The 27,156-nt window shown below is 41.9% G+C and overlaps 1 protein-coding gene across 1 annotated transcript in view; it reads right to left on the bottom strand.

The window, feature by feature from the left end:
* The window catches only part of ephb3a (eph receptor B3a), a 42,372-nt gene extending 16,242 nt beyond the window's left edge, over positions 1–26,130 (bottom strand). Inside the window, 8 exon segments of the mRNA XM_023977581.2 lie at positions 64–172; positions 1,071–1,227; positions 2,109–2,233; positions 2,756–3,091; positions 4,640–4,795; positions 8,531–9,203; positions 13,300–13,364; positions 25,522–26,130. Of these exon segments, the coding sequence (XP_023833349.1) occupies positions 64–172; positions 1,071–1,227; positions 2,109–2,233; positions 2,756–3,091; positions 4,640–4,795; positions 8,531–9,203; positions 13,300–13,364; positions 25,522–25,585 (1,685 nt within the window). The 5' untranslated portion in view covers positions 25,586–26,130.
* Between the last annotated feature and the right edge of the window lie 1,026 nt (positions 26,131–27,156).

The raw sequence follows: 27,156 nt of genomic DNA, 5'->3' as shown, positions 1-27,156 counted from the left end.
CCAAATAATGACCAAAAAGGCCTGTGTTAGATAAATAGATACATATTTTTAAAAAAAACTTACCTAGAGCAAACTATGGCCATGACCACAATGGCAACGATGACCACTAGACCGGCCGACGCCGAGCCCACGATGAGCGGCAGCTGGTCCTGCACCGATTTCTGAGGGTCACCTGAGAAATAAAAAACTATGATAAACAAACAATAAACACCTGAAATGTCACTGAGGGATTCTTAAAGAAACAGCTCGTGAAATATGGAAGCGGATTCATGCCAAAACAAATAATGGGATGTGAATTGTATTCCAATCTGTGTTTGGCCTTTCATTTAGACACAATGAAAGTGCTTTATTACAAAAAGCCAAGTTAGCGGCCTGCGATTGGAAGGTTGGGAGTTCGATCCCCGGCCAGTGCGTCTCTGCTTGGCACTCAGCATTGAATTAGATTGGGGTTAAGGCCTTGCGATAGACTAGCGTCCTGCACATCAAGCTGCCTCACGCTACAGAAACAGGAGACTGGCTGCTGCTCCTGGAAGCCAAGCCTTGTGCAAGGCTACTTACTTATTCCAAAAAGCAATGCACTCTGGTAAAAAAGAAAACACGGATATTGAAAAACAAGACATTTTATTTCAATGTTTTTATATGTATTAATCCTGCATTAATCTGCTTCCATAACAGACTGTAGAAATATCACACAGCCATTAAGAGCAAATTTTTTTAAAACAGACAGCTTCTTCAAATTGCTTCTTCAGTGTTCTTTCACTACTTGGATGGATTGTACTTATTAAAGTGAACATAGAAAAGCTTTGAAACACCCCGGTGAAGAAAAAAATGAAAGGCATTAGCAATGGTGGAGGACAATGATAAACAGTGAAGGGAGAGAGCGACAGAAAGAGGAGGAGAAAAAGACAATGAACTAGTGAAGGCAGAAAAGGAGGAGAGATAGAGGGAAAGTAAGAGGCACAGAGACCGATGGGGAGGAAGAGATCGACACAGAACACAGAGAGAAAGAATGAGACAACGAAGGAGCACAGGAGGAGGAGGAGGAGGAGGAGAGAGAGAGAAACACGTACTGTGTATGGAGGTGCTGAAGTCCATAGGGATGCTGTAGTGCCCGTAGCCAGCCACAGTGCGAGCCCGGACCTGGACAACGTAGGGAGTGGCAGCCCTCAGTCCCTCCACACGGGTTGAGCTGTGCTGGGCCGTCACCGTGTGAGACATGGCCTGGCCCTATGGAACACGTCAATCAATCAACCAATCGAACAAATGTATTTATCAAACCCTTTTATAACATCAGCAGTTGTCACGTGATTTTACAGTAACACAGCTTAGACTGAAATCAGAGGCAGACTGACAAGGAAAACTCCCTAGAAGCAAGAAAACCTTGAGGAACCCAACAACACATTGATTAGAATCGGGGGGGGGGAAAAGCGAAATTCTTCTTCTTTAAAAAAAAAAAGGGACAGCATTCTCTTGATGTAGGTGAGTTCATTTGGTTCATATTCCTTCCTATATGAGCAGCATGTCTATGTCTATGTCATCGTGATGCTGATGCTGCTGAAGAAAACAGCACACATCTGCATCAAGTGAGCGCTAACCTGTGAAATGCCAAAAACAACCCAGGCTACATCAGACAAAAGATGCCATGTTTATTCCTCAAACAGGTTTTGTACAGTTGTTTTCTTTCCGGTGACTCTTCAAACTTAAGGTACAGAGTAAATGTTTACTTATGTAAATCCTGGTTGAATCAGAGAACAGTGAGCCTGGTCCCAGATTTCGTTTGTGCTGTATAGTCAACACCTACAACACCTATGAGTTGGCTATACAGCACAAACAGATCTGGGACCAGACTAGAGGCTGGGAAAAAAGGCAATGGGAGTGGGCTATACAGCACAAACAGATCTGGGACCAGGCTAGAGGCTGGGGAAAAAGGCAATGGGAGTGGGCTATACAGCACANCAAACAGATCTGGGACCAGGCTAGAGGCTGGGGAAAAAGGCAATGGGAGTGGGCTATACAGCACAAACAGATCTGGGACCAGGCTAGAGGCTGGGAAAAAGGCAATGGGAGTGGGCTATACAGCACAAACAGATCTGGGACCAGTGCCTTACCCTTTCGTAGTACTTAATCTCGTAATCCAGGATGACCCCGTTGGGTTTCTCTGGGGGAAGCCAGGACAGGCTGAGGGTGTCTGACGTTGACTTCATCAGGTGCACTGTGGGTATTGCTGACGGTGCTGTGATTGGACAACAAAAAAAAGGGTGATGTTAACACGTAAAAGAAATACAAGCTTTCATGTTGAATATGTTAAGAGCATTTTTGTTCCACGGTATAAATGAAATTAGCAAAGTGTACAAGCTCTTCATCTAGCAATGTTTACGATTATCTGACTTCTTACCATGACATTTATCTGACCATTCTCCATGACATTTCAGTTGATTGATTTGGTACTAGGCTGAAATGACACATACTGAGGCCATAAACTCACACAAAGCATCAGTACTCAGAACGAGATGAGACGGTAGAAAGTAGATGACTTTGTTGCTGCTAACCGGAGTTGAGTGGTAAAGTTGGTGACACTGAGTGGTGTGTCGTCGTGTAGTCAGAGTGGTGATGTTAAGTGCTAGGTAGCTACTTTACTTACAGTGGTGACCTTGAGTGGTGTGTTGTCGTGAGGTGAGAGTGAGTGCCGATATCAAGTATTCATGTTGAGTGCTGCTAACGTTAAGCGCTGACAAGGCGTTACGACGATACTAACCGGCCTGGTTGGTGGTGATGTTGACGGTGGCGTATCGCGGTGCGCCAGGGCTCTTCCCAGAGACGCCGTTGACCGCCTGGACCTCAAAGCTGTAGCGGGTGTGCGCCTGCAGGTTCCTCACCACCACCTTCTTCTGGGTCAGGCCGAGTCGGCGCGGCGACATGTCCATGTTGTCGTCGCAGCGCGAGCACGGGCTCTGGTCGCGCAGACACTTCTTACACACCACGTTGTAGATGACGTCGTCCCGCCCGCCGGCGTCCAGCGGCTCCTCCCACTCCAGGGCGATCGAGGTCTCGTTCACCGTGGAGATGACGTTCTGAGGTGGCGAGGGCACGGCTGGACAGAAACGCCACATACGGGTTAGTGATGTCCTCTGAACACCGCTTATAGAGGCTAATATTGTAGAACATCACTTTTAGAACCTCACTGTTAAAACCATAGTCTTCGAACCCCACTCTAAGCATTTAAGATTTGCTTACTAAGATACCAATTAGGGCTTATCTTCCTGGATCCATACAGTTCATGCAATTGTCCACTTTCTGGTGGAGAAACGTGATCTCCAGCACATAATGAATTGAACGGAAGTCTTCATTTATTTTATATATACCCGTGTTCATTCCATGCACGACTTCCAACATTATAATTCATGGAACTTAAATCATTACCCATTAAATAGCAATGGGAGTTCATTCCATAAAGTAGAAATATGTTCTGCTATACATGGTGAAATAAATAGCAGGATTCGCATAGCGAATATAAACCATATCCAAGCCACGCTTGACTTAAACATCACTATTCATGAAACTTGATTCATTACCCATAAAATAGCGATGATCTGAATTGAAATGATCTATTGCGCAGCGGTGGTGCATAGTAGTGTATACCTATGGAACAGTGTTACTCAATAGAGACGAGCTCTTTCAATAAGAACGGTATGAAATCGGGGTAGCGTGTGATAAATGCTACAGGGGACAACTGGAGCAGCAAGCAGAATGCTTCCTTCATCCAGTTACAGAGGCTGAGGGGAAATCTAAACCCCAAACCCCTCTCAAAGCCGATTCAGACAACACCTACTACGGCAGCAGCACATGGCGAGGAAAGTCGAGGCGAGGTAATGCTTTCAGAGTGTCTCAGTTCACACATCTCAACCAGCTCAGTTCAGCTCCTCTGCCTGTTCGCCCTAAGTGGAGCTAGTTCCCCCCCCCCCCTCCCCATGCTTTGTCCTNCCATGCTTTGTCCTATCCAATTAGACTGACACAGTTTGGAATGTGGCCTCATCTAATTGGGCACAAAGTCTGAAATGCTGGGCTCCCAACGCGAGCCCGAGCTGAGCTTTCTAGTACAACACCCTCGACCCCTTGCTAAACATTGTCTGCCAGGCCTGGCACACGCTCTGACAGGCTATAGGGGAAGTATGGAGTCCGAATGGTCTGTGAGGATAGTGACACAGTGGTTTGAAAAGATTTGGACACAGTGACACAGTCCGAATTTTCTCAACAAGGAGAGTCTGCACGAGTCATAGGGGCTCAGTCACAGTATGTTACGCCAGAGAAAAAAAGGCCTTTGGTGTTAGGCTATGTCACAATGTCAAAGCAGTGCATGTCTATCACACATCAACTGTGATATCTCTGAGAAAAACGGTGATTTCTCTGATAAAAGGTGTCTGTGGAAACAACTGTAGATGCTCAAGTTAAAACTAAACTGCCTTCGCAGACACTTACACCATAGCGGTTTTCGAAACTCCCTGGGCCATTTCCTCAGACAAAGGTTAAGCCTAGTCCTAGACTAAATAGCATGGAGAATCTCCCATGCTCAACGGAGAATCTTCCTTGAATTTCTACGGCCAATGACAACCGCTAATGAAAAACGGTGCGCTTGACTTACTGGTGCAGGCTGAGTCCGGAGGGTCACTGTCGGCACGGTAGAAGCCATTTTGGCATAGGCAGATGTTGGCCCCCCTGGAGCTCGTGCGACTGTTGGGGGGGCAGGGGTAACACGAGCCCTCCCCCTGCTTGTACTTGAATGACCCGGGGGTGCACGCTATATTGGAAAGACAAAAGCGAAAGGGACAGTCAGAACACTGTCAAAGTCAATAAAGCACAACACCAAACCAAGGCCGGCCACATACTACAATCTCAGTCCGGCCGGGGTCAAGTATGTTAGAAAGGCCTAACTATTGATATAGGGCAGCTCTCGTTGAGTTTGAGAGAGCTACTCTGTCCAAATCTTTTGAAAACATATAATGTCACACGAGACTATCTCTTTCTGGTTGAGTTTGAATGGGCGAGGGACACCTAACTCTTTATTAAGGAAACTTCTAGCGAGGGGTGTGAACGAAACAGGGATCGTTAACATGAAGAGAAAATCATTTGCTTACCCCCTCCCGCAAAATGTCAATCACAGTGCAGTTATCACGAAACATATTCTTTGCCGTGTTATAGCCTAACTAGACGATAGGCTAGAAAGGCCTGGGGAAAGTTGTACAATTTAAATAAAACCAGAGAGGAAGAGGTAAACTTTAGGCTAATTTGCGAGACAAGACATTGCGAGATACAGATTACCATGACATATCCACACTGTTCTTTCTGCCTGCCCCCTCCTCTCTCTGCCTCGTGCTGGCTTGCCTGCTCTTTCTCTTCGCTAATGATGCAAGTGTGTGTTCAGTCTTCGGTCTGGTGCCTGTAGAATATACTCGCTTATTCCTTAATGATAGGCCCTGCTCTACTGAAGTTGTGAGACATTGCAAGATGAAGCATTCCATTGTGAGATTCAGCTTTTGATTGCCGATAGATAGGCCTAGTGCACGATTCTGACTCTGTCTAACTAGTGGCCGACCTGCCAGTACTGTGCCCTTCCCCTCTTTCTCCCATGCTTTGAAAGATGCAAATGTGTGTTTTCAACAGAGGTACAGCAACTAATCAGTTTCCTCCGTTCCAAAAGTACCAAATCTTAGGAGTCGATTCCTTGCGGATTCTAATCTTGGCACTCAGAAATGAGAGTCGACGTGCAAGGAGTCGATTATTTTGGAGACGACTCTCCACCACTACGTCATTGCTGTTAACAGTTGGAAAAATGGCAGAGAAAGGCAAGCGACATCAGCGAAGTCCTACATGGCAATGCTTTGAGAAGTTATTAAATGAGAAGGTGGTAAAATGCAACATTTGCAAGGTGGAATTGAGGTACAGTAATGGTAATGCAGGTACAACGCTTAACTATCTGAAACGGAGGCATTTTGAAATCACATGGCATTTATTAACATTTCTTATCGTTTTAACGGGAAACCAATACAAAAATGTAAAGGTCAAGATTTTTTTCCCCCTCCTCATTTGTCACATCCCTCTAGCTAGTCTGTCAAATACCTTCGTGTCATATCGTCACACTAGACTATCTCAGTCCGTGTGGGTTGGAAATATGTCAGGAAGTCTTTATAAACTTCTAGCTAGTCTGTGCAAATCCTTCATACCCTCTCATTTTCATCATAACATATGAGCGATTTCAATCTATCCCAGAGAGGACTATGGATGACAGGTAAATTGAGAGCGAAAGATGAAGATGGACGGATTACAGTAGATTGTTCCGGTCTGGCTAACAAGGATGGAGGATACTATTGAAAGTAAGCATACACCTGAATCCATCACTCAGTGTCTATGTGGGGCTTAGAAGAACACAATTCAAAAAGGTGGGTCTGAACACATACAAAGCAGCTTGATCATCAATCATATGCAACTATAGGGATACTATTTTGCTTCTCTTTTTGGGGGCCTATCCTCTATCAATTCAATCTGCAACTTCATTGACAAAAGTGTCAAGATAAACCAAAAAAGGTCTCAACATCAAATGGGGTTAAGATTTGTACTAAAAGTATGGTTAAGGAGGTTTACACTATGAGGTTGTGAATATCACTTAGAAACTAGACTTTACTTTCACCTTTCTCACATTCTTTAAGTGTGGTGTAAAACCGTGGCTCTGGCTTAACATCTGTCTGATCAGCATGGGGGCTCGTAAAAACCTTTCTGGCGAGAGGTTGTGATTAACTAGTCGGGCTAAGTGGTTTTCCAGTTTGAATTTAAGCTAAGTCCTAATTCTCCGGAATACTACTTCGTGTGAAATTAGCGAACTTTAAAGTTCCACATTCTAGCTCAAAAACCATATAATAAATAGATAAGTTAAGATAACATGAAAATGTGTTTTGGATCTCGTAACTCAACTAAGACCTCAGGCCAAGATACACTCTTGAAACATGAATCTGATTTATGTTTGTATTATTATACACTGCAGCATCGTTTTCTTTTGTTTGTTTGTTTCTCGAGGACAATCACCTGAATCCTCCGCTTTAATCCATTAACCTTGAAGGGCATGCCCATTTGTCTTTCTCTCTCTGATACCGGAAAGTTCTGTGGCCCTCACTGGCATCTCCCTCTCTACCCTACCCCCCGCTCACCCTCCCTCTCCCCCACCCTCTCTCTCTACCACCCCTCCCTCTCTCCTCCCCTCTCTATTTCTCCCTCCCTCTTTCTCTCTCTCTCTCTCCCCTTCTCTCCATCCCTCCCTCTCTACAACCCCCCCTCTTCTCTCTTCATTCCACCTCTCTCTCTCCCTCTCTAACTCTCTCTAGACTGAGGTAACGTCCCTGTGATTAATGGTGAGCGGTGGCAGTGTTGGCTCACGGTGGTCTGAGCGGTGGTAATGAGTGCAGCCGCCTGTAGATGAACTAACGGTGGGGAGACCATACAGGAAATTACACTTCCTCCTCCTCGCCACCGCCCGCCTCCGCCACGCCTGAAGCCTTTTATCAGGCGTCGACAACAGGCTTTTAACCTTGAGCCGCCAAATGGCCATAAATGAGCTCTCTGGCGCGTGTTATTCGCCGTTTCTCACGCCCAGGTGGAGAAAGGAGAGAGACGAGGAAGCTACTCGTTCTTTCTCTGACCGCTCCTCATTTTGGCATGGGCAATCAGCAATTCACGGCTCAATCTCATTGTCCTTCTCTCTCGCTCTCTCCCTCTGTCTGTCTCTCGCTTTATCTCTCCTTCCCCCTCTCACAGTATATCCCTCTCCACCTCAATTTCTCTTTCTCCTTTACAATCTCTTTGTCTCTCCATCACACAATATTCTCTCTCACAATCTCGCTCTCTCTCTCCCACTATCTTCCTTTCTCTCCTCACTATCTTTTTCCCTTTCACTATCTCATTCTCCCTCTGATTGCCCTCTCTCAATATTTGTATGCTGCTGCTCTCTGCAACAGCTCATTAATGCAAACTCTCCACCCTCCTTCACCCTTCATTCATGCGCCACACAATACATACAGAGGGTGGAGTAGACTGTGTGACTTGAATTGAGCATAAAAAACCCAGGCTTTGGCTAAGCATTAAAAACTAGGCTTTAGTTAAGCATTAAAAACCAGGCTTTAGTTAAGCATTAAAAACCAGGCTTTAGTTAAGCATTAAAAACCAGGCTTTAGGTTAAGGCAATTTAAAAACCAGGCTTTAGTTAAGCATTAAAAACAGGCTTTGTTAAGCATTAAAAACCAGCTTTGGTTAAGCGTAAAAAACAGGCTTTGGTTAAGTATTAAAAAACAGGCTTTGGTTAAGTTTAAAACCAGCCTTGGTTAAGCATTAAAAAACCAGGGCTTAGCTTAGCAAATTAAAAACCAGGCTTTAGTTAATCATTAAAAACCAGGCTTTAGTTAATCATTAAAAACCAGGCTTTAGTTAATCATTAAAAACCAGGCTTTAGTTAAAAGTAAAAACAGGCACCTATAGACTAAAAACTCACCCTGGCACTGTGTGTCGGCCATAGCAGGCTCAAACCCCGGCATGCAGGTACAAGACCCCACGGGAACCATCCACTCCCCATCCCCGTTGCAGTACAGCTTAAGAGGGACGGACAACTCCTGCGCGTTAGACACACACGCCCCCGGGGCGATGACCAAGGAGGTGGCCTCGGCCCCTGTGGCCGTCTCGGGGAAGACGGCGAAGTTTGCGATGGTCGTCGAGCACTTCTTGAAGAAAACCCGCACGGATATCAAGGACATACAAGCCCCCAGGTCCTGGAAGGCTAGGTAGAAGCCGGCCTTGGAAATAGGGCCAAAGCTTCGCACTTTGGTGTTGATCCTGCCTGCTTCGAGCAAGGAAAAACTCTCATCAGGGGCAATGGTGTCAACTTTGACATAAGGGGTCTCCCTCCACAAGGGACTACTTTCCGTAGCGGTATCGCCATCGGACTCGTAGTAGAAGAGGTTAAAGGTCTCCTTGCAGGAGCCGGGGATGTTGGGAATACTGGCACAGTCACGGACGGAGAACTTGAGCTCCACGTAGACGCGCAGAACGCCCTTACGGGGGATGAAGTCCGTCCTCAGCCAATTGTTCTGGTTGGGTTCGCGCACGTTGCACACCTGGTATGTCCTGATAGGACTCATTGAGTCGTCGTAGCCACTCACCTCCTCCCACTGCAGGAAAACAGACAAACAATGTTACTAGTGAAGAGAACTGTAGATATCATCAGACCTGGGTTCAAATAGTATTGATTTGATTTCAAATAGTTTAGCTGCGTTTGGTTGAGCTTGCTTGAACCAATGCAATAGTGCCAAAAATGCAAACCCCACTCATCTGGCACTCCAGGCAGGCACTAACATGCAAAGCCTTTGAAAGAAAACAAATACTAATTGAACCTAGGTCTTCATATAATCATAGTATAATTGCACAAGAAAGGTAGCAATCAGAATGTCCTTCCTAGGAAATGTTGGTTCTCCAAATGCTACAGTAATTTAGTAAGTGCTGATATTGAAAGAGATTATAGGGCCTATTTTTAATGAGTTCTGCCATTTCTAATCTCAAATCGTGTATAATGCAAACAGTGCATTATTTACTAAAGGGGCAATTCAAATTCAATGTCATCTTTCTGGTTGCATCATGGAGGTGTTATGGTGTATAGTGTAAAACTTTAATTAATAGACTGGCCGTTTATTTGCTCAAATCACTGAACACAACAGGCGCTTATTAGAGACCGGCTTCTATTTGAGCCAGGCGTCTATTTCCCGAACGCGCACAGCTTTTGCTCATTTTAATAGTTAATTGTTTAGTTCCAGCATTCACTTCCAGCATTTTAATACATTTCTTCATTTCCTTCAATAATGTGTTATCATTTACACACTGTGTCACGTTTTATTTGTCTTAGTATGCCTCTATTTCAACCCCCCCAAAATATTTTTCTTTCACAGAGTAATTGTTTTCGTCTTTGACGATACATTTTCGGCAGTTCTTACTTTTGCCACTAGAGGGCAACCAGACGATTTCTGGGGGCTTGTACTCCCGAAGTTGATTGTTTTTGTGCTTGCCAGTTAGCTAGAAGTTCTCAGCTGTTAGCAGCCAATGGCTGGCAGTTTCTTACCCGTGATAAAAACGGATGATTGCCATCATTTTTTCGAGACATTACTGAATTATTTAATGTAACAAATCAAACATTAAACCTCATAAACAATTCATGGTAATTCATGGTTACCTCATAAACAATTAATTTAGATCCGGTGTTTATTTGAAACAGGTGTTTGTGTGCTGAAATGTGTGCCGTTGCTCGGCTATTAAAAAGGGACAGGCGGCTATTTGAGACTCAGCGTTTAATTGAAGTTTTACGGTACTTTAAGATTCAAGTGGTATATTTCAAGTGGAACATTTCCAAGCCTACTCTTCAAAGCCGTGAGAAGTATTTTTGCATGCTATGAAACGTGGTCAGTATACCTCATTGAGTGAAGCAGTCAATTAATTATTTCACAGCACTTAGCTTCAACAACGGTCTAACGGCGATATGGTTCTCTACAGTCAGCAAAAATACCATTTACACCAGTTCATATCCCCAGATATTCTACACCAAATATATTCTACAATATAGGCATGACTACCTATAGGAAATATTCAAAGAGCTATCTATTACAGGATTAAATCCATGATTAACCATGATCCATGATTAACTGGGTTATTAACATATTTTTGCCCAAGGAATAAATCACCTTTTCCAAGAAGTTAATCTTTTGATTCTAACAACTCAACCTGAATAATTAATTTCCATTCTTAATGAGGGCTCCAAACATTGATCAATTCAACAAGAGGAACAGAATGCATAATTCCATATTTGGCAGAGCACGCACGCATGCAATTTATTCCAAAACGATGAGTCCAGGAGTCAGCATTCTACACCATAAATCAAGTGCACCACGTCGCAGCAGCAATACCTCACAAATATGATAATTGCACCCGGACAGAACGTATGGGCTTGTCACGCATTTTGAGAGGGCCGCCTTGCCCTAATGACATATGACTTCTTGGGGTGCAAAGACATTCGGTGTGAGTCTGCAGAAAGGCCTGAAAAGAATGGACTGCTGGAGATTGTTGCCATGGTAACCCACCGTTTTCATTGACTGACTTTGCGCTCACGTACAAAAGACAAATTACACTGCCCGGGAGTGGGGAAGGTCTGTCGAGCTGTTAGCCTGGGGGTCAAATATATGTTGTTTTATTTTCTCACCGTTTCTATGGGGGATATGATCAGCTGAAACATTAATTCCCAGCTGTAATTTGCCTATTGGCTTCTTCCACTTTAAGAGAAATACAGTACAAGTCAAAAGTTTGGACACATTCAAGGGTTTGTCATTATTTGTACTATTTTCTACATTGTAGAATAATAGTGAAGACATCAAAACTATGAAATAACACATGGAATCATGTAGTAACCAAAAAAAGTGTTAAACAAATCAAAATATTTCATATTTGAGTGTCTTGAAAGTAGCCACCCTTTGCCTTGATGACAGCTTTGCACACTCTTGGCATTCTCTCAACCAACTTCACCTGGAATGCTTTTCCAACAGTCTTGAAGGAGTTTCCACATATGCTGAGCACTTGTTGGCTGCTTTTCCTTCACTCTGCGGTCCGACTCATCCCAAACCATTTCAAATAGGTTGAAGTCGGAGATTGTGGAGGCCAAGTCATCTGATTCAGCACTCTATCAATCTTCTTATTGGTCAAATAACCCTTACACAGCCTGGAGCTATGTTGGGTCATTGTTCTGTTGAAAAACAAATAATAGTCCCACTAAGCGCAAACCAGATGGGATGGCATATTTCTGCAGAATGCTGTGATAGCCATGCTGGTCAAATGTGCCTTGAATTCTAAAGAAATCACCAACAGTGTCACCAGCAAAGCACACCCACACCATCACACCTCCTCCTCCATGCTTCACGGTGGGAACTACACATGCGGAGATCATCCGTTAAACTACTCTGCGTCTCACAAAGACACGGCGGATTGAACCAAATATCTCAAATTTGGACTCATCAGACCAAAGGACAGATTTCCACTGGTCTAATATCCATTGCTCGTGTTTCTGGGCCCAAGCAAGTGTCTTCTCCTTATTGGTGTCCTTTAGTAGTGGTTTCTTTGCAGCAATTCGATCATGAAGGCCTGATTCACACAGTCTCCTCTGAACAGTGGATGTTGAGATGTGTCTGTTATTTGAACTCTGTGAAGCAGTTATTTGGGCTGCAACCTGAGGTTCAGTGAACTCTAATGAACTTATCCTCTGCAGCCGAGGTAACTGTGTCTTCCTTTCCTGTGGCAGTCCTCATGTGAGTCAGTTTCATCATAGCGCTTGATAGTTTTTGCGACTGCACTTGAAGAAACTTTCAAAGTTATTGACATTTTCCGGATTGACTGACCTTCATGTCTTCAAGTAATGATGGACTGTCATTTCTCTTTGCTTATTTGAGCTGTTCTTGCCATAATATGGACTTGGTCTTTTACCAAATAGGGCTATCTTCTGTCTACCACCCCTCCCTTGTCACAAACACAACTGATTGGCTCAAACGCATTAAGAAGGAAAGAAATTCCACAAATTAACTTAACAAGGCACACCTGTTAATTGAAATGCATTCCAGGTGACTACCTCAAGAAGCTGGTTGAGAGAATGCCAGGAGTGTGCAAAGCTGTCATCAAGGCAAATAGTGGCTACTTTGAAGAATCTCAAATATAAAATATATTTTGATTTGTTTAAACACTTTTTTGGTTACTACATGATTCAATGTGTTATTTCATAGTTGTTATGTATTCTCTATTAATCTACAATGTAGAAAATAGTAAACAAAGAAAACCCCTGGAATTAGAGGGGGGGGCCAAACTTTTGACTGGTACTGTATGTCCAAATTCTTCAGCTAGTGTTGCTTGTAGTTGTGTTTGTTGCCGTTTTGGGTCTATGTACCCAATATGAGTATGTAGCAGAGTTGAGTATTTTTTGACTATATTGGAGATTTATGTTTCGGGACTTTTAGGGCGATTTGAGTTTTGGACTATTTTGGAGGTTTGGGGGGGGGGGGTCTTCATTTCAGAAAAACTTTGCTTAAAAGTCAAACGTAAAGGTGTATGTTTCTCATTTGTTTTTAGCAACGAAGAAAAGAAAAGAAACTTTGCAAAGAGAGGTATAAAACAGTGGGAGGTGTGTCGTTTAAGCAGGGGGAGCTCTACTAAGCAGCAAATGCTGTGGAATAACAACACACTCACCCCACTCTCCGGAAATGTGGTCCAGGACAGTTCTGTGGTCGCCCACTTGCTGTCCATTAGTGTTTCTATAAATCAAGAACAGGAGAGTTAGTTAAACCAAGAAGCTATTGTAACAAACAATAACTCAGGGTTTCCCAAACTCGGGGCCCCAAGTGGTGCACGCTTTCTTTTTAGCCCTAGCACTACACAGCTGATTCAAATAATCAACTAATCATCAAGTTTTGATCATTCGAATCAGCTGTGTAGTGCTAGGGCTAAAACGAAAGCGTGCACCACTTGGGGTCCTGAGGACCGAGTTTGGGAAACGCTGCAATAACTATTAAGTGGTGGTTGGAAATAAAATTATAGTCCAAAAAGCAGAAGTCTATTATTTACCTAATTGATTATTTTAGTCAATTCTTCTCATAAGACGACAGTAAGTCCATCGGCATCAATTCCACACGGATACATAAAAAACTGGGTACACAGAAAGTCTGTCATGAGAAAACGGTTAAATCCTCATAAAGCTCTAAATAAAAAGATGATGACGGAATAGAAAAATCTGTCTGCCTTTGATACCACCGAAAATGTAGAAATTTGAGAAAATGTAGGAGGGAGAAAGGGAGAAATCACCTCGATCGAATTTCAAAGCTTTATTACTAAGTGATATCACATTCAATCACAAATCACTACTCGGCCCAGCCATATTGGATTCCCCAGAGTGGTGACCTCGTATTATACAGGTAATTCTGAGAGAGTCAGCAGTATGAAAATCGACGGATGAGGAGGTAAACAAATAAAGGGAAGAAAGAGATTAAATAAGAGGATCAAGAGACATCGTTGACACCTGTCAATCTGTATGATGGTTGAGAGAAGTCATTAAAAACACACCAAAGGCTTGCAAAAGGTTATCTTCTTTGCTTACTCAAATGCACATCCAATTTACAGTTGTGTCAATTACTTTGAATAGAAGCTCAAGCATGGGGTCTTGGGCTCCCGTGTGGCGCAGCGGTCTAAGGCACTACATCTCAGTGCTTGAGGTGTCACTACAAACACCCTGGTTCAATTCTAGGCTGTATCACAACCAGCCGTGATTGGGAATCCCATAGGGTGGCGCACAATTGGCCCAGCGTTGTCCGGGTTTGGCCAGTGTAGGCCATCATTGTAAATAAGTATTTGTTCTTAACTGACTTGCCTAGTTAAATAAGGGTAAAAACTATCAGGGTTGGGTAGGTTACTTGCACCTTTTTTCAATGCTCAATTTAATGTCATTGAGAAAAAGGTGTCAATGTATTTTCGCAAACATCCTTTCTGAATTTAAAAGTCATCCAAGAAGTAACCATCTAGTTTTCAAAAGTACCTGTAATCTGATTAGAATGCTTTTTGCTGGTAACATAACTGATTACAGTTAGTTTATTTTGTAATCAGTTACTCCCCAACCCTGAGTCCTAGCTTCCTTATTACCATAGTTTGGATCTAGATTAGCTATAAGGTGTAAAAGGTTAACTTCTTGATTCTCATTCCCTTTGCAGACAGACTTTACGGTATGGCGCCGGCTAAAAAAAAATCAGCCAATGTTTTTTAGAACCCAATTCATATGGTCCCATTTCTACCACATTCTTGCTGGGATAAGCCTTTTAAATCTCCAGTGCACATGCAGGCAAGTTTAGGAGCGATAGTAGACGTGGGCCCATGTGGGTGGACGTCTATTTGAATAAATCCATTGAATATACACCATCACAAGGAAATCCGTTATTACATTTGTTTTAGGCAGGTCCGAAGAAACATTATAAGACGAATAAAATGGCATTTCAAAAGAATCAAATGGCATATTGAGATGAATTATGTTACTGGTCTGTGCAGCCTATAGTAGTTTTGTTCATCAAACAAACAAGACACACTTAGCCTTCTATAAAATATGTGTGTTGACTGTGATTAGGGTAGCCTAAGAATAGAATTCAATATAACAGAATAAAATGGAAATAATATTTATATATACAGCAAGGTGTGGAATGGCTGTCATTTTGAATTGAGCCCAAGGCAAGCACATGCTTCTTTGATCGACGTTTCATGTCTTTTTCTACCCTCACTCCGCTTTGTTAGGGAGAAGGCGTAGGGTCTTACAATGTGAGTATCTTCATCACGATACCAATAGACAATCGATATTTTCAAAAGCATGTGAGTGTTGTGTTCACATTTCACAACCTCCGTGGGCTTTTGGAGTTGCCTATACGCGATCAAGCTAAAATAATAGGCCTACACTTGATTTAGGCTACATTATTGCAATGCGAACTGTGTCTAATCAGTGATAGATGAGCTAACCCCTCTACTTATTTGCCCAGACAGAGATTTAACCAAATATACAGATGGCGATTCACTGGAACAAAATCACATTGATCGATTAAGAGGAGTCACAGGCGACTGAAGAGGAAAATAATCCACGTGTTATGCTACATACAGTAAGTACCACGCTTGGCAAAATGTTCTGATCAGTGCTAACAAATGAGCCAACGAGACAAGATGATCATGAGCAGCACCTCAACTTAGATAACATTTCCACAGCCTAATTGTAGCCTAACCAATATCCAAACAAAGATTTAGTGAAAAGAAAGAAATCGGACATTGATTGATTTATCAAGACGAGTCCCCACGCTTGTCTCAAAGCAGCACGAAATGGCGCCAAAACAGTTGATCACACTATCGCTTCAAATGGATTATAATACATTTCAAAAGGCTGATTGAGCACCTTTTTAATGAAGAACGTGTTTGTTTTCCATGACTGTGTTTTGCTTTTTGTGTATTGATGTGAATATTGACATGTATATTGATGTGTATACAGGGCTCATCTGTAAAAGGGCAATTCCACGGATAACAGGGTGATGCTGAGACTCACTTTCTCACATTAAAATGTATGCCAAGCAAAAACCATTGATTGCAAAGTTTAACAAACCATACACCGACATGAGTCTACTTTTAACAATTGCTACTGACAATTTTACTGAAACACATTTACTTGAGCAACAGCGCCGATGCAAAGTTTGGTAACAGAATGACAGTAAAATCTCTCTCAGTTTTTTTTAGGTGATCACATTTTCCAAACTCTTTGATAAATATCTAGTCCGACTTAAGATTCAAAGATGTCTGCAGATAGAATGGGGTGTCAGCTATAACATGATACCTTGAGTTTGAAAAAAATCTACTTTGATTATTGAACTAAAGTGGGTCAACACCCGGTAACAGAATGACGGTAACAGAACGACATCAAAGGGTCCTGGATCTGAACTATACAGAAATGTATAACATTTGAATGTCATTCTCTTCATGGTGATGCATCCTAAATCGGTACACAAAGGTAGAAAAGTGTAATATCCTCCTTTGCATGAGTATTATTCTACCCACTGGCTATTATTCTAATGAGATCTGCTCCCCAAACAAGACCCAATTTGGTTGGTCCAGACCGGACAAAACTTTACCAACCATAGATGTCTATGCTTCAAAAGTTTTCACAGTATGGTAAAGAAAAGTAGAGTTTAGGGCTGTGACGGTCATGGAATTTTGGATGATGGTAATTGGCCCGCCAAATGACCACGGTCTCCGTAATAACGATTCGAATAGCAAAAAAAAAGATATAGAATAATAATTTACAAATGAGTTTACCTGTCAAATTGCCAAGGTTAGAAGTTCCAAGCCCAATCTATTCATCATTTGCTGCAACACCTTGCTTGTTTTAAAAATGGGGCAACACAGTTTAATCACGTTGTTAAGAGTCCATGTTATCTCAGAAACGGACTCAACCGCACGAATGCCCAGCCGTCCCCTCTTCAGTCAGCTGTCAATTCAAAATGAGTATATACAGTACCAGTCAAAACTTTGGACATAATATTAATAGTAGTGAAGACATCAAAACTATGAAATAACACATATGGAATCATGTAGTAACCAAAAAAAAGTGTTAAACAAATCAAAATATATTTTATATTTCAGATTATTCAAAGTTTTTTTTACGGTTATTTTATTTCATCCATAACCGTCGGTTACATGGTTATACGGTAATTGTGCCAGCCCTAGTAAACTATACAGTACAGCACAGGAAAATGATTGAAAAACATATCCATGTCTTCATTTCCCCAAAAATATACTCTTGGCTTTCATTTTACACCAAATTCTATATGCTCCTACAGATATAGGATTTTAAGGCAGTTTGCTACGCCCTGATCTGTTTCACCTGTCCTTGTGATTGTCTCCAACCCCTCCAGGTGTCGCTTATTTTCCCCAGTGTATTTATCCCTGTGTTTCCTGTCTCTCTGTGCCAGTTCGTCTTGTATGTTTCCAAGTCAGCCAGCAGTTTTCCCGTTCTCCTGCTTTTGCATTCGCCTTTTTCTAGTCCTCCCGGTTTTGACCCTTGCCTGTTTATGGACTTTGTACCTGCCTGCCTGACCATTCTGCCTGCCTTGAGCACAAGCCTGTCTACCACTCTGTACCTCCTGGACTCTGCTATTGACCTTTTGCCTGTCCACAATATTTCTCTTGCCTATCCCTTTGATTAATTAACATTGTAAGACTAAAACCATCTGTCTCCCGTGTCTGCATTTGGGTCTCGCCTTGTGCCTTAATAGAAATGACAAAAAGAGAAATTGGTTTCATGCGTGACGCCCTGTAAAAATAAAGGTTATATAAAATCTATTAGTGATTTTGGAATGTACTAATAGAGTAATTATACACCTTTGGCAGCGATTATAGCCTTGAGTATTTTGGGGTATGATGCTACAAGCTTGAGAATCTTGTTTCTCATGGCCTGAGAGTCTTTGCTGTCAGGCGCCTTTTACTGAGGCGTGGCTTCTGTCTTGCCACTCCACCATAAAGAACGGATTGGTGGAGTGCTGGTGGAGTGCAGAGATGGTTGTCCTTCTGGAAGGTTTTGCCATCTCCACAGAGGAGCTCTGGAGCTCTGTCAGAGTGACCATCAGGTTGTAGGTCACCTCCCTGACCAAGGCCCTTCTCCCCCGATTGCTCAGTTTGGCCCGACGGCCAGCTCTCGGAAGAGTCTTGGTGGTTCCAAACTTCTTCCATTTAAGAATGATGGAGGCCACTGTGTTCTCGGGGACCTTCAATGCTGCAAAACTGTTTTGGTATCCTTTTGTCAGATCTGTTCCTCGACACAATCCTGTCTCGGAGCTCTACGGACAACTCCTTAGATCTCATGGCTTGGTGGGACTATGGGACCTTAAATAGACAGGTGTGTGCCTTTCCAAATCATGTCCAATCAACAGAATTTACCACGGGTGAACTCCAAGTTGTAGAAACATCTCAAGGATGATCAATGGAAACAGGATGCACCTTAGTTCAATTTAAAGTCTCATAGCAAAGGGTCTGAATACTTTTGTAAATACGTTAAAAAACATTTTTTTGCCAACATTTCTAAAAACCTGTTCGCTTTGTCATTATGGGGTATTGTGTGAAGATTGAGGACATGAGAAGAGTTCCACGCACTAACATACAAAGAACATTTTAGATTAGAGGTCCTGTATCCACAGGCTTAAACACATTAGCTAAATTCAGATTGAGAAGAATTTACTGTAGGCCCAAATTATAAATCAAACATGCTTTAGAAGCATTGTTTTTGACGGAAACCTGAAAGCCGGACACCGCTTTTGATTGGATAGTGTCCCAAGTGTACAACTCCCTACCTACGCATTTGCTCTCCATGTACATGTACCATGTAACTCAAATCTGGCAATTTGATGGGCTTCTTAAGGCAGCAAGAACACTGACTAGCTGTCTTCACATTCAACAAGAGCCAAGACAAAAAGCCCATCTAAGGGTCCAGGTTGATTCTTGGATTTTAGCTCCAATGCTCTGTGTGCCTTGAGGTAACATAAACTCTACCCCAACTGAACTCTCCACAGACCTTAGTGAGGCTCATTATGACTTAACATGTGTTTGCCTGGGAAGAGTTCCACGCACGAACACACAAAGAACATCAGTGTAGATTAGAGGTCCTGTATGCACGGGCGTAGCACATGAGTTAAATTCAGACTGAGAAGAATTTACTGTAGGCCCATTACTAAATCAAAAAACGCTTTAGACGCGAATGAAGTACATATCGTTTTTGACAGGAACCTGAAAGTCGGACACAGCTTTTGATTGAATAGCGTCCCAAATGTACAGCTCTCTACCTACGCATTTGCCCTTCATGTACATGTACCATTTAAAAGTCTCCCCTTGTTGCTATAACTCAAATCCGGCAATTTACCCCCCCCCCCCCCCCGTCATAAAACTGGCAGTGATGATGCCTCCCCCAGGGCCAAAAAACTGTGCTCAAACGGGAACTTGTTGTCCTTACAGCATCGCATTCACCGCCCATGGTGTATACTGTTTTTGATCACTGGAGCAAACATGCTCACTGCTGCTATGGGAGCACACATGCTAATGTTTAATTCACTTTGTAGAGATGGGCTGCTATGAAAGGAAGGCCTCTCCTCGTATTAATTTCACACTCACACCCACAGACAGATGAAATATTCAAAGGCGTAACATCTCTCCGCTGATTTTGTGCATGATCGGATACATACAACAAATGGGTATTTGGACTGTAAACAGCAAATTCGTAGTGGCAAATTCAGAGTGCCTAGGCCTTCTGTATGACTATCTCGCTATCTAGTTTGCGTGTGAGTGCATCTTCCTTTTTCTTCTACACACAATTGCAAGATTGCGCAATGTTATGTTTGACGCTTGATGAACCCGCTTTAATCAACTCAAGCTGACCCAATTCAACTTTCTCCTTCAGGCTATTTGCATCTGCGCATATGGTTCCATTCATAATTATGCGTATTTACTGTATGCTCTATAGAGGAGAGATAAATAAAGCGTGCGCCGATATGGAGATGCTCTTCCGCAGTTATACGCGCGGAGATGATTGGATATTAGTGTGTTCTTCTGCAGCCATGCATACCTAGTGAGCTATCTCTATGCAGGATGTTCAGGTTTTCTGAGCTATTACGTAATTGCAGTTACGTTCCAATACCATTGCGACTCTGAAAATAGCACAAGGACACAACATTACTGTTAAAGGGGTTAGTCATAAAGACGATGACAGGGTCAGTGAGTCACATGTGCATTGTATGGGTGACTAGGAGGCCAGAGGTTAGGTCACTAGCTAAACTCATGGACAGACCCAAGGACACAGTTGGACATTGCACTCAAAACCACCAAATAAATAAAAATTCAACTGACATACTGGTATTGAAAAAAGACATATCCTAGTGGGAACCAATGTGAAACTGCTAATTCAAGACTTCCATGAATTCCAATGAATCTATTTGGAGTGAAACGGCACTAAACTTTACTCAAATTAATTGGATTCATTTGAAGGACAATTTTTTTGTTGACAAAAACAAAAGTAATGGAAACCAACAGGCAACTGCCAATTCAAGAACCAAATTCCAATGAATCTCTTGGAATCCACCATACTGACAACGAGGCGTCGACCCCGACAACCCTAAAACCCATAATGCACTTCAGCTACTCAAAGCTCCACCCATCCTCAGAGGACAGACATTAGTTAACAACCCAGTGTTGAGTAACTGAAGTTGTTGGTCGGGGGGAAAATTGGCTGATCATCAGCCTATGAAAATCTCTGTGAGACCAGCTAGGGAGGCTGCCGCTGCATTGATTTAGATGCTGACACCATAATTGATGAGCGATAACACTGGCTGGCGTCCAAGAGAAGCACATTTTACTCAGAGAAGGAAAGGCAGGCAGGGAACGTGGCGGAAATTGGAAATATATAAAGGAGCTGGTATAGCCTAAATGAAGTTGCCTTGGATTAGGTTAGCTGGGCACTTTGCTTCTTGAAAGTCCAATATCTTGAGTGGATTTTTTGCTTTAAGTATGGTACATGGGATACTTCGACATACCATTACAAACAATCACAAATTATTGGCATAAAAACCATATTCAAGATATCAGATTGACAATTCATAAATATACAGACTTCAATTAAAAGTGTGTGACCCTGCATAAAGCAGAAATAAATCCGAGGATATTCATCTCTCCCTGGGATTTGGCCAGCTTGGCATAACCCAAAACACAGGATATGTGCTAGTCGGAACTAGGAAACTCTGAAATGTCCGACCTGCTAAACTACAGTAGTTGGCCAAAGCACGAGTATAAATACAACCAGTTAGCAAGTCGACTAAACCATGAACTCAGCACAAACCGCGGACCTGGTTTGCCAACCCTCCTGATGTACCGTACCAGTCAAAAGTTTGGACACACCTACTCATTCAAGTGTTTTTCTTTATTTTTACTATTATTGTAACAGACATAAAAACTAAACAAAATAACAAGTATGGAATCATGTAGTAACCAAAAAAAGTGTTAAATCAAAATATACTTGATCTTTTAGATTCTTTTAGATGCCTTGATGACAGCTTTGTACACTCTTGGCATTCTCTCAACCAGCTTCACTGGTTGAGAGAATACTTTCCTGTGGATATTTTGTCTCAAATTTCAAGCAGCTGAAGGAAAAACTGCCCAGACAACAGGTAGAGATAGTTCAAATGTAATTATATTCAACAGTCTGGCTTGTAAGGAAATGTTACATGATTTTGCACTCCAATGTTTTAGGCTGTATATACCAATTACATTGTGTATTACAGTCGGCTTGATCAGACAGATCTAAAGGAAACTTGCCTACATGTATCTTTGGACTGTCATTTTGTATGTGTCCAATGACACACACCATTGATTGGTATTGACTGGCTAGCAACTGGGAGAGTATGATCCTCTGGTAATTACAATACGATTAGTATTGTTTGTGTTCCTGAAACGACTACATATAAGTGAAGTATTTTGAAAGGAGAGAAAGCTTCAGGATATTAGAGGATTTGTTTCTTCCTTCCTCTTTAAATTGCTAGAGATATTGGCTTTACCCTACAGAAAGAAAATGTATAGACTGACGCTAAAGCTTTTAACACTGAGCATGTTGTAATGTTTGGCACCTATTTTGAACATATATGAACAGTCAGTATATAACCGCCCCATTAGTGTAATATCAAAGACACTGGTAACTAGCTCCTATCTGTGGTAATACCCTGTGTACTTTGTGAGAACCAAAATACAGTATATGGGTGTTTTATGTAGGATTAATACTTTATGTCAAATCGAGCTGTATCGTGGGCTTGGTCAAGCAACCCAACATAAGTACATGAGGAAATACTCAACTAGTGGGTGTAATAACACAGCAAAGGGTACTTGACAATAGCGACAGGGATGCAGCTGCAATGACGTGTGATACATATGGGTGACACGTGGAGGACCGAAAATGCATGGGACGTCCCTGTTTTCCTTTGTGGGGAAATCTATACCAAGGAACTGTTGCTGTGTGTGTTGTGTGTATGTTCTCATTGGTCAGTTTTCATAGAATAAATCCAATGTGTGACTCAACCACAGCACAATACAGTGGTGTGATACAAAACAGGCAGTACCGAATAGTATGAACATAAATGGTAACTTTGTATCCTAACAATCGATCTACTCTATCCATTTTCAACTGTGGCAACAGAGGCGTTTTAGCAAAAACAATTTTTAAGCCTATTACAGTTAAAACCTGCAATGAAAATAACAGATTTTTGTATGTGCCATGCAATTGGCAAAATAAAGCTGCGCTTCATCTTATTATACAATGTAATATTCAAACATAATCGCATTTTTGGCAGTTCATCATGGCTTGCAAACACCCACATTCTTTGGAAACATCTAGGCTACTAGTCTGATTAATCAGGCTGTAATACGCAATGAATTGGTATATACAGCCTGAAACGAATGCCTGTAAAAATCGTGTAAATGTTCCTTACAAGCCAGAATACAATTATATCTAAACTTATTCTACCGGTTGTCTGGGCGGTTTATCCTTCAAGCTGTTCGAAATTTGAGACAAAATTTCCACAGGAAAGTATTGTTTACCTGATTTTCTATAGAGCCTGTAGGTACATGGTTCAGTGACATCTGCTGATGGCTTTTTAAATGAATTTGATTGATTGATTGAGTTCAGCATCAAGGTAAAATGTGTTTTAAATTGGATATTCAGTTCTCTTGTCAATAGCTATTGAACCAAGCATGCCATGCCATTTTTTTTAACCAGGCAAGTCAGTTAAGAACAAATTCTTATTTACAATGACAGCCTAACCCGGACAACGCTGGGCCAATTGTGCGCCGCCCTATGGAACTCCCAATCACAGCCGGTTGTGATACAGCCTGGAATTGAACCAGGGTCTGTAGTAACACCTCTAGCACTGAGATGCAGTGTCTTAGTGCGCTGCGCCACTCGGGAGCCCGACATTGAAAATTATATATTCGGACACCTTTTTTGTGTGAATTTCATTATTCTTTTTTTTATTCTGATTTACATAAAACATATATTTTTTAAACCACCCAACAAAAAAGGTGTTGATTGTTCTCCATCCTCCCCTGATTCATAATATACAATATTCAGTGTCATGGTAGGCTTGGTTCAATAGCCATTGACGAGAGAAAAACGAATGTCCAGTACAAAATTAACTTTACCTAGGTGCCAAACATATACAAAAGTATTCAAGCCCCTTGGATTTCTTCACATTTTATTGTGTTACCAAGTGGGATAACATTTGATTTAATTGTCATTTTTTGTCAGCAATCTACACAAATTGCTATTTTCAAGTCATGCCATAGATTGTCAAGCAGATTTAAGTCAGAACTATAACTTTGCCACTCAAGAACATTCACTATCTTCTTGGTAAGCAATTCCAGTGTAGATTTGGCCTTTTGTTGTAGGTTATTGTCCTGCTGAAAGGTGAATTCCTCTCCTAGTCTCTGGTGTAAAGCAGACTGAAGCAGGTTTTCCTCTAGGATTTTGCCTGTGCTTAGCTCCATCCCATTTCTTTTTATCCTGAAAAAATCCCCAGTATTCGCCGATGCTTGCAAATAAGGCCGCAGATATTCAGTGATGTGTTGGATTTGCCCACAAACATAAGACTTTGCATTTAGGCCAAAAAGTGTATTCCGTTTTTGCAGTAATATTTTAGTGCCTAAAGATGCATGTTTTGGAATATTTTGATTTAGTATATTTGTGTTCTTCTTTTCACTCTGTCATTTAGGTCATTATTGTGGAGTCAGTACAACGTTGTTGATCCATCCTCAGTTTTCTCCCATCACAGCTTTTAAACTTTGTAGCTGTTTTAAAATCCCCAATGGTCTCATGGTCTCTGTCCTGCTGCTCAGTTCAGCAGGATGACTATCTTTGATGTGTCTGGGTGGTTTAATACATCCTCCACAGCATAATTATTAACTTGACCATGCTTAAAGAGATATTCAATGTTTGATTTGTTTTTGTTACCTATCTACCAATCACTGCCCTTCTTTATGAGGCTTTTGAAAATTTCCCTCAACTTAGTAGTTGAATCTGTGCTTGAAATGGAATAATTGACTGAGAGAACTTTAACCTTTTATTTAACTAGGCAAGTCAATTAAGAACAAATTCTTATTTACAATGACGGCCTACTCCAGCCAAACATGGACGAAGCTGGGACAATTGTACACCCCTCAATCACGGCCATATGTGATGCAGCCTGAAATCGAACCAGTGACGCCTTAGACTGCTGCGCCACTTCGGGAGCCAAACTTACAGATGTAATGTATGTATGGATGGGGGACAGAGGAAGGGTTAGTCATGAAAAAATAATGTCCAATCCTAATATTGCACAGAATGAGTCCATGTGATTTAAGCTAAATGTTACACTTGCACCAATTTAGGCTTGCTGAAAACGTATGCAACGACTATATTTGTTAGATTTTTTTTATAGCATCATATATATATAGAAATAAAAAACCACGTCCACTTTGACATGAAAGTATTTTGTGTAGATTGTTAAAAAAAAATGACAATTACGTTCATTTTAATCACAATACAATGTGAAGAAATCCAAGGGGTCTGAATACTTTTGCAAGGCACTGTACCTACCAGCCCTCTAAAAAGTCGGGTAAACAATATTTCCTGTGGATATTTTGTCTCAAATTCCGAGTACAAATGTCATTTTATTCAACATTCTGTCTTGTGAGGTAAATTTACACGATTTTGCAGTCATTAGTTTCAGGCTGTATATACCAATTAATTTTGTATTAGAACCTGATTAATCGGAATGATGCTACGTGTGAAAGAAAAGTTCAAACAAAAGTGTAGTATATGAAATTATTTTACATACATACCTTCAACAGCTAATACCACGGGAAGCACAACGCTGCATATCCACAGCAAGTAATCCATTGTCATAAACTAGGATCTTGCAACATTAATAAAGCTTTTGCCTGGACCCTTCGGATGGTGCCACACAATACACAGCACCTAAACCACCGGAGACGTAGAACCTTTTACACGTCTCTTTATTCTCATGTCTTGAATTAATGCAACAAATAAAACCATTCCACTAGCCTACATCCAATCGCCGAAAGTAGTAATCAAGCAATTTTTGTTATTCACTCATTCAAATCATCGGCCAAATCCACCGAGAAACAGCAAAGCTATGGAGCATTACAATGCGCTTTCTCTCCGCCTTTCTCGCGCTTTATCGATGCCAAATTGTAGTCCAAAAGCGCATCTATACACTCGCACATTGCTCCAAAAATACTGCAAATCTTTTTTTTTCTTTTCGAAAAACTCAGTAATCCACTTCGCGGACTCAGTTGTAGCTGTTGCTCCTCAAGGAGTGTTCGTTGGAATGGCAATTGGGACTGCCGAGACAGAGGGGGGCTGGGGCGTGTGGGTGAAGGGGTGGGAGAGGGGGGTTGTCGGCTGTGGAGCAGCTGCCTTGCTCTCCGAGTCACACCCCTGCCGAGACGCAGAGAGAATGTCGTCTACTTTGGGGACCAGCATCAGAGACAAGAGAAAAGCCTTGGTTTATGTGGAGGTTCTGTTCATTCAAATCCTAACCTGTCTGAATCAATCAATTTTCTATACAAAACGAACTGTGGATAGGGGACGAATGTCAATATCTACGCCTCGTTTTGAAATGGATAGATAGCGCCTCCCGCGGGTTATTGAGTGTCCAATCATATTTTATTTGTCACATGCTTTGTAAACAACAGGTGTAGACTAACAGTGGAATGCTTACGGGTCCTTTTCCAACAATGCAGAGTTAAAGATAAAAATGAAAAATAAATCGAAATTGTGACAATAGGAATACATATACAGTGAATAACAAATAATAATAATAATGAGTAAAATAACATGGCAATATACAGGGAGTACCAGTACAGAGTCCATGTTCTGGGGTATGAGGTAATTGAGGTAGATATGTACATATAGGTAGGAGTAAACTGACTAGGCAACAACATAGTAGACAGTAGCAGCAGCGTATGTGGTGAGTGTGAAAGTGTGTGTGTGTGGCGTCAGTATGCATGTGTGAGCATATTATGTGTGTGTGGTGTGTGTATTTGTGTGTTGGGGTGTCAGTGTAAGTGTGTTTGAGTATGCGGGTAGAGTCCAGTGTGAGGACATAGAGTCAGTGCAAGAGAGCTAGTGCAAAAATTGGTCAGTGCAAGTAGTCCGGGTAGCCATTGATTAGCTATTTAGCAGTCTTCTTGGCTTGGGGGTAGAAGCTGTTCAGGGTCCTGTTGGTTCCAGACTTGATGCAGTGGTATTGCTTGCCGTGTGGTAGCAGAAAGAACAGTATATGACTTGGGTGGCTGGAGTCTTTGACAATTTATTGGGCCTTCCTCTGACACCGCCTGGTATAGAGGTCCTAGATGGCAGGGCCATACACACCACCCTCTGTACCGTCTTGTGGTCGGGTGCCTTGCAGTTGCCGTACCAGGCGGCGATGCAGCCAGTCAAGATGCTCTCAA

Source organism: Salvelinus sp. IW2-2015, linkage group LG32, assembly GCF_002910315.2.
Source record: "Salvelinus sp. IW2-2015 linkage group LG32, ASM291031v2, whole genome shotgun sequence".
Classification (NCBI taxonomy): domain Eukaryota; kingdom Metazoa; phylum Chordata; class Actinopteri; order Salmoniformes; family Salmonidae; genus Salvelinus; species Salvelinus sp. IW2-2015.
Note: the sequence above shows the minus strand (reverse complement) of the source record. Positions and strands in the feature narration are given on the sequence as shown.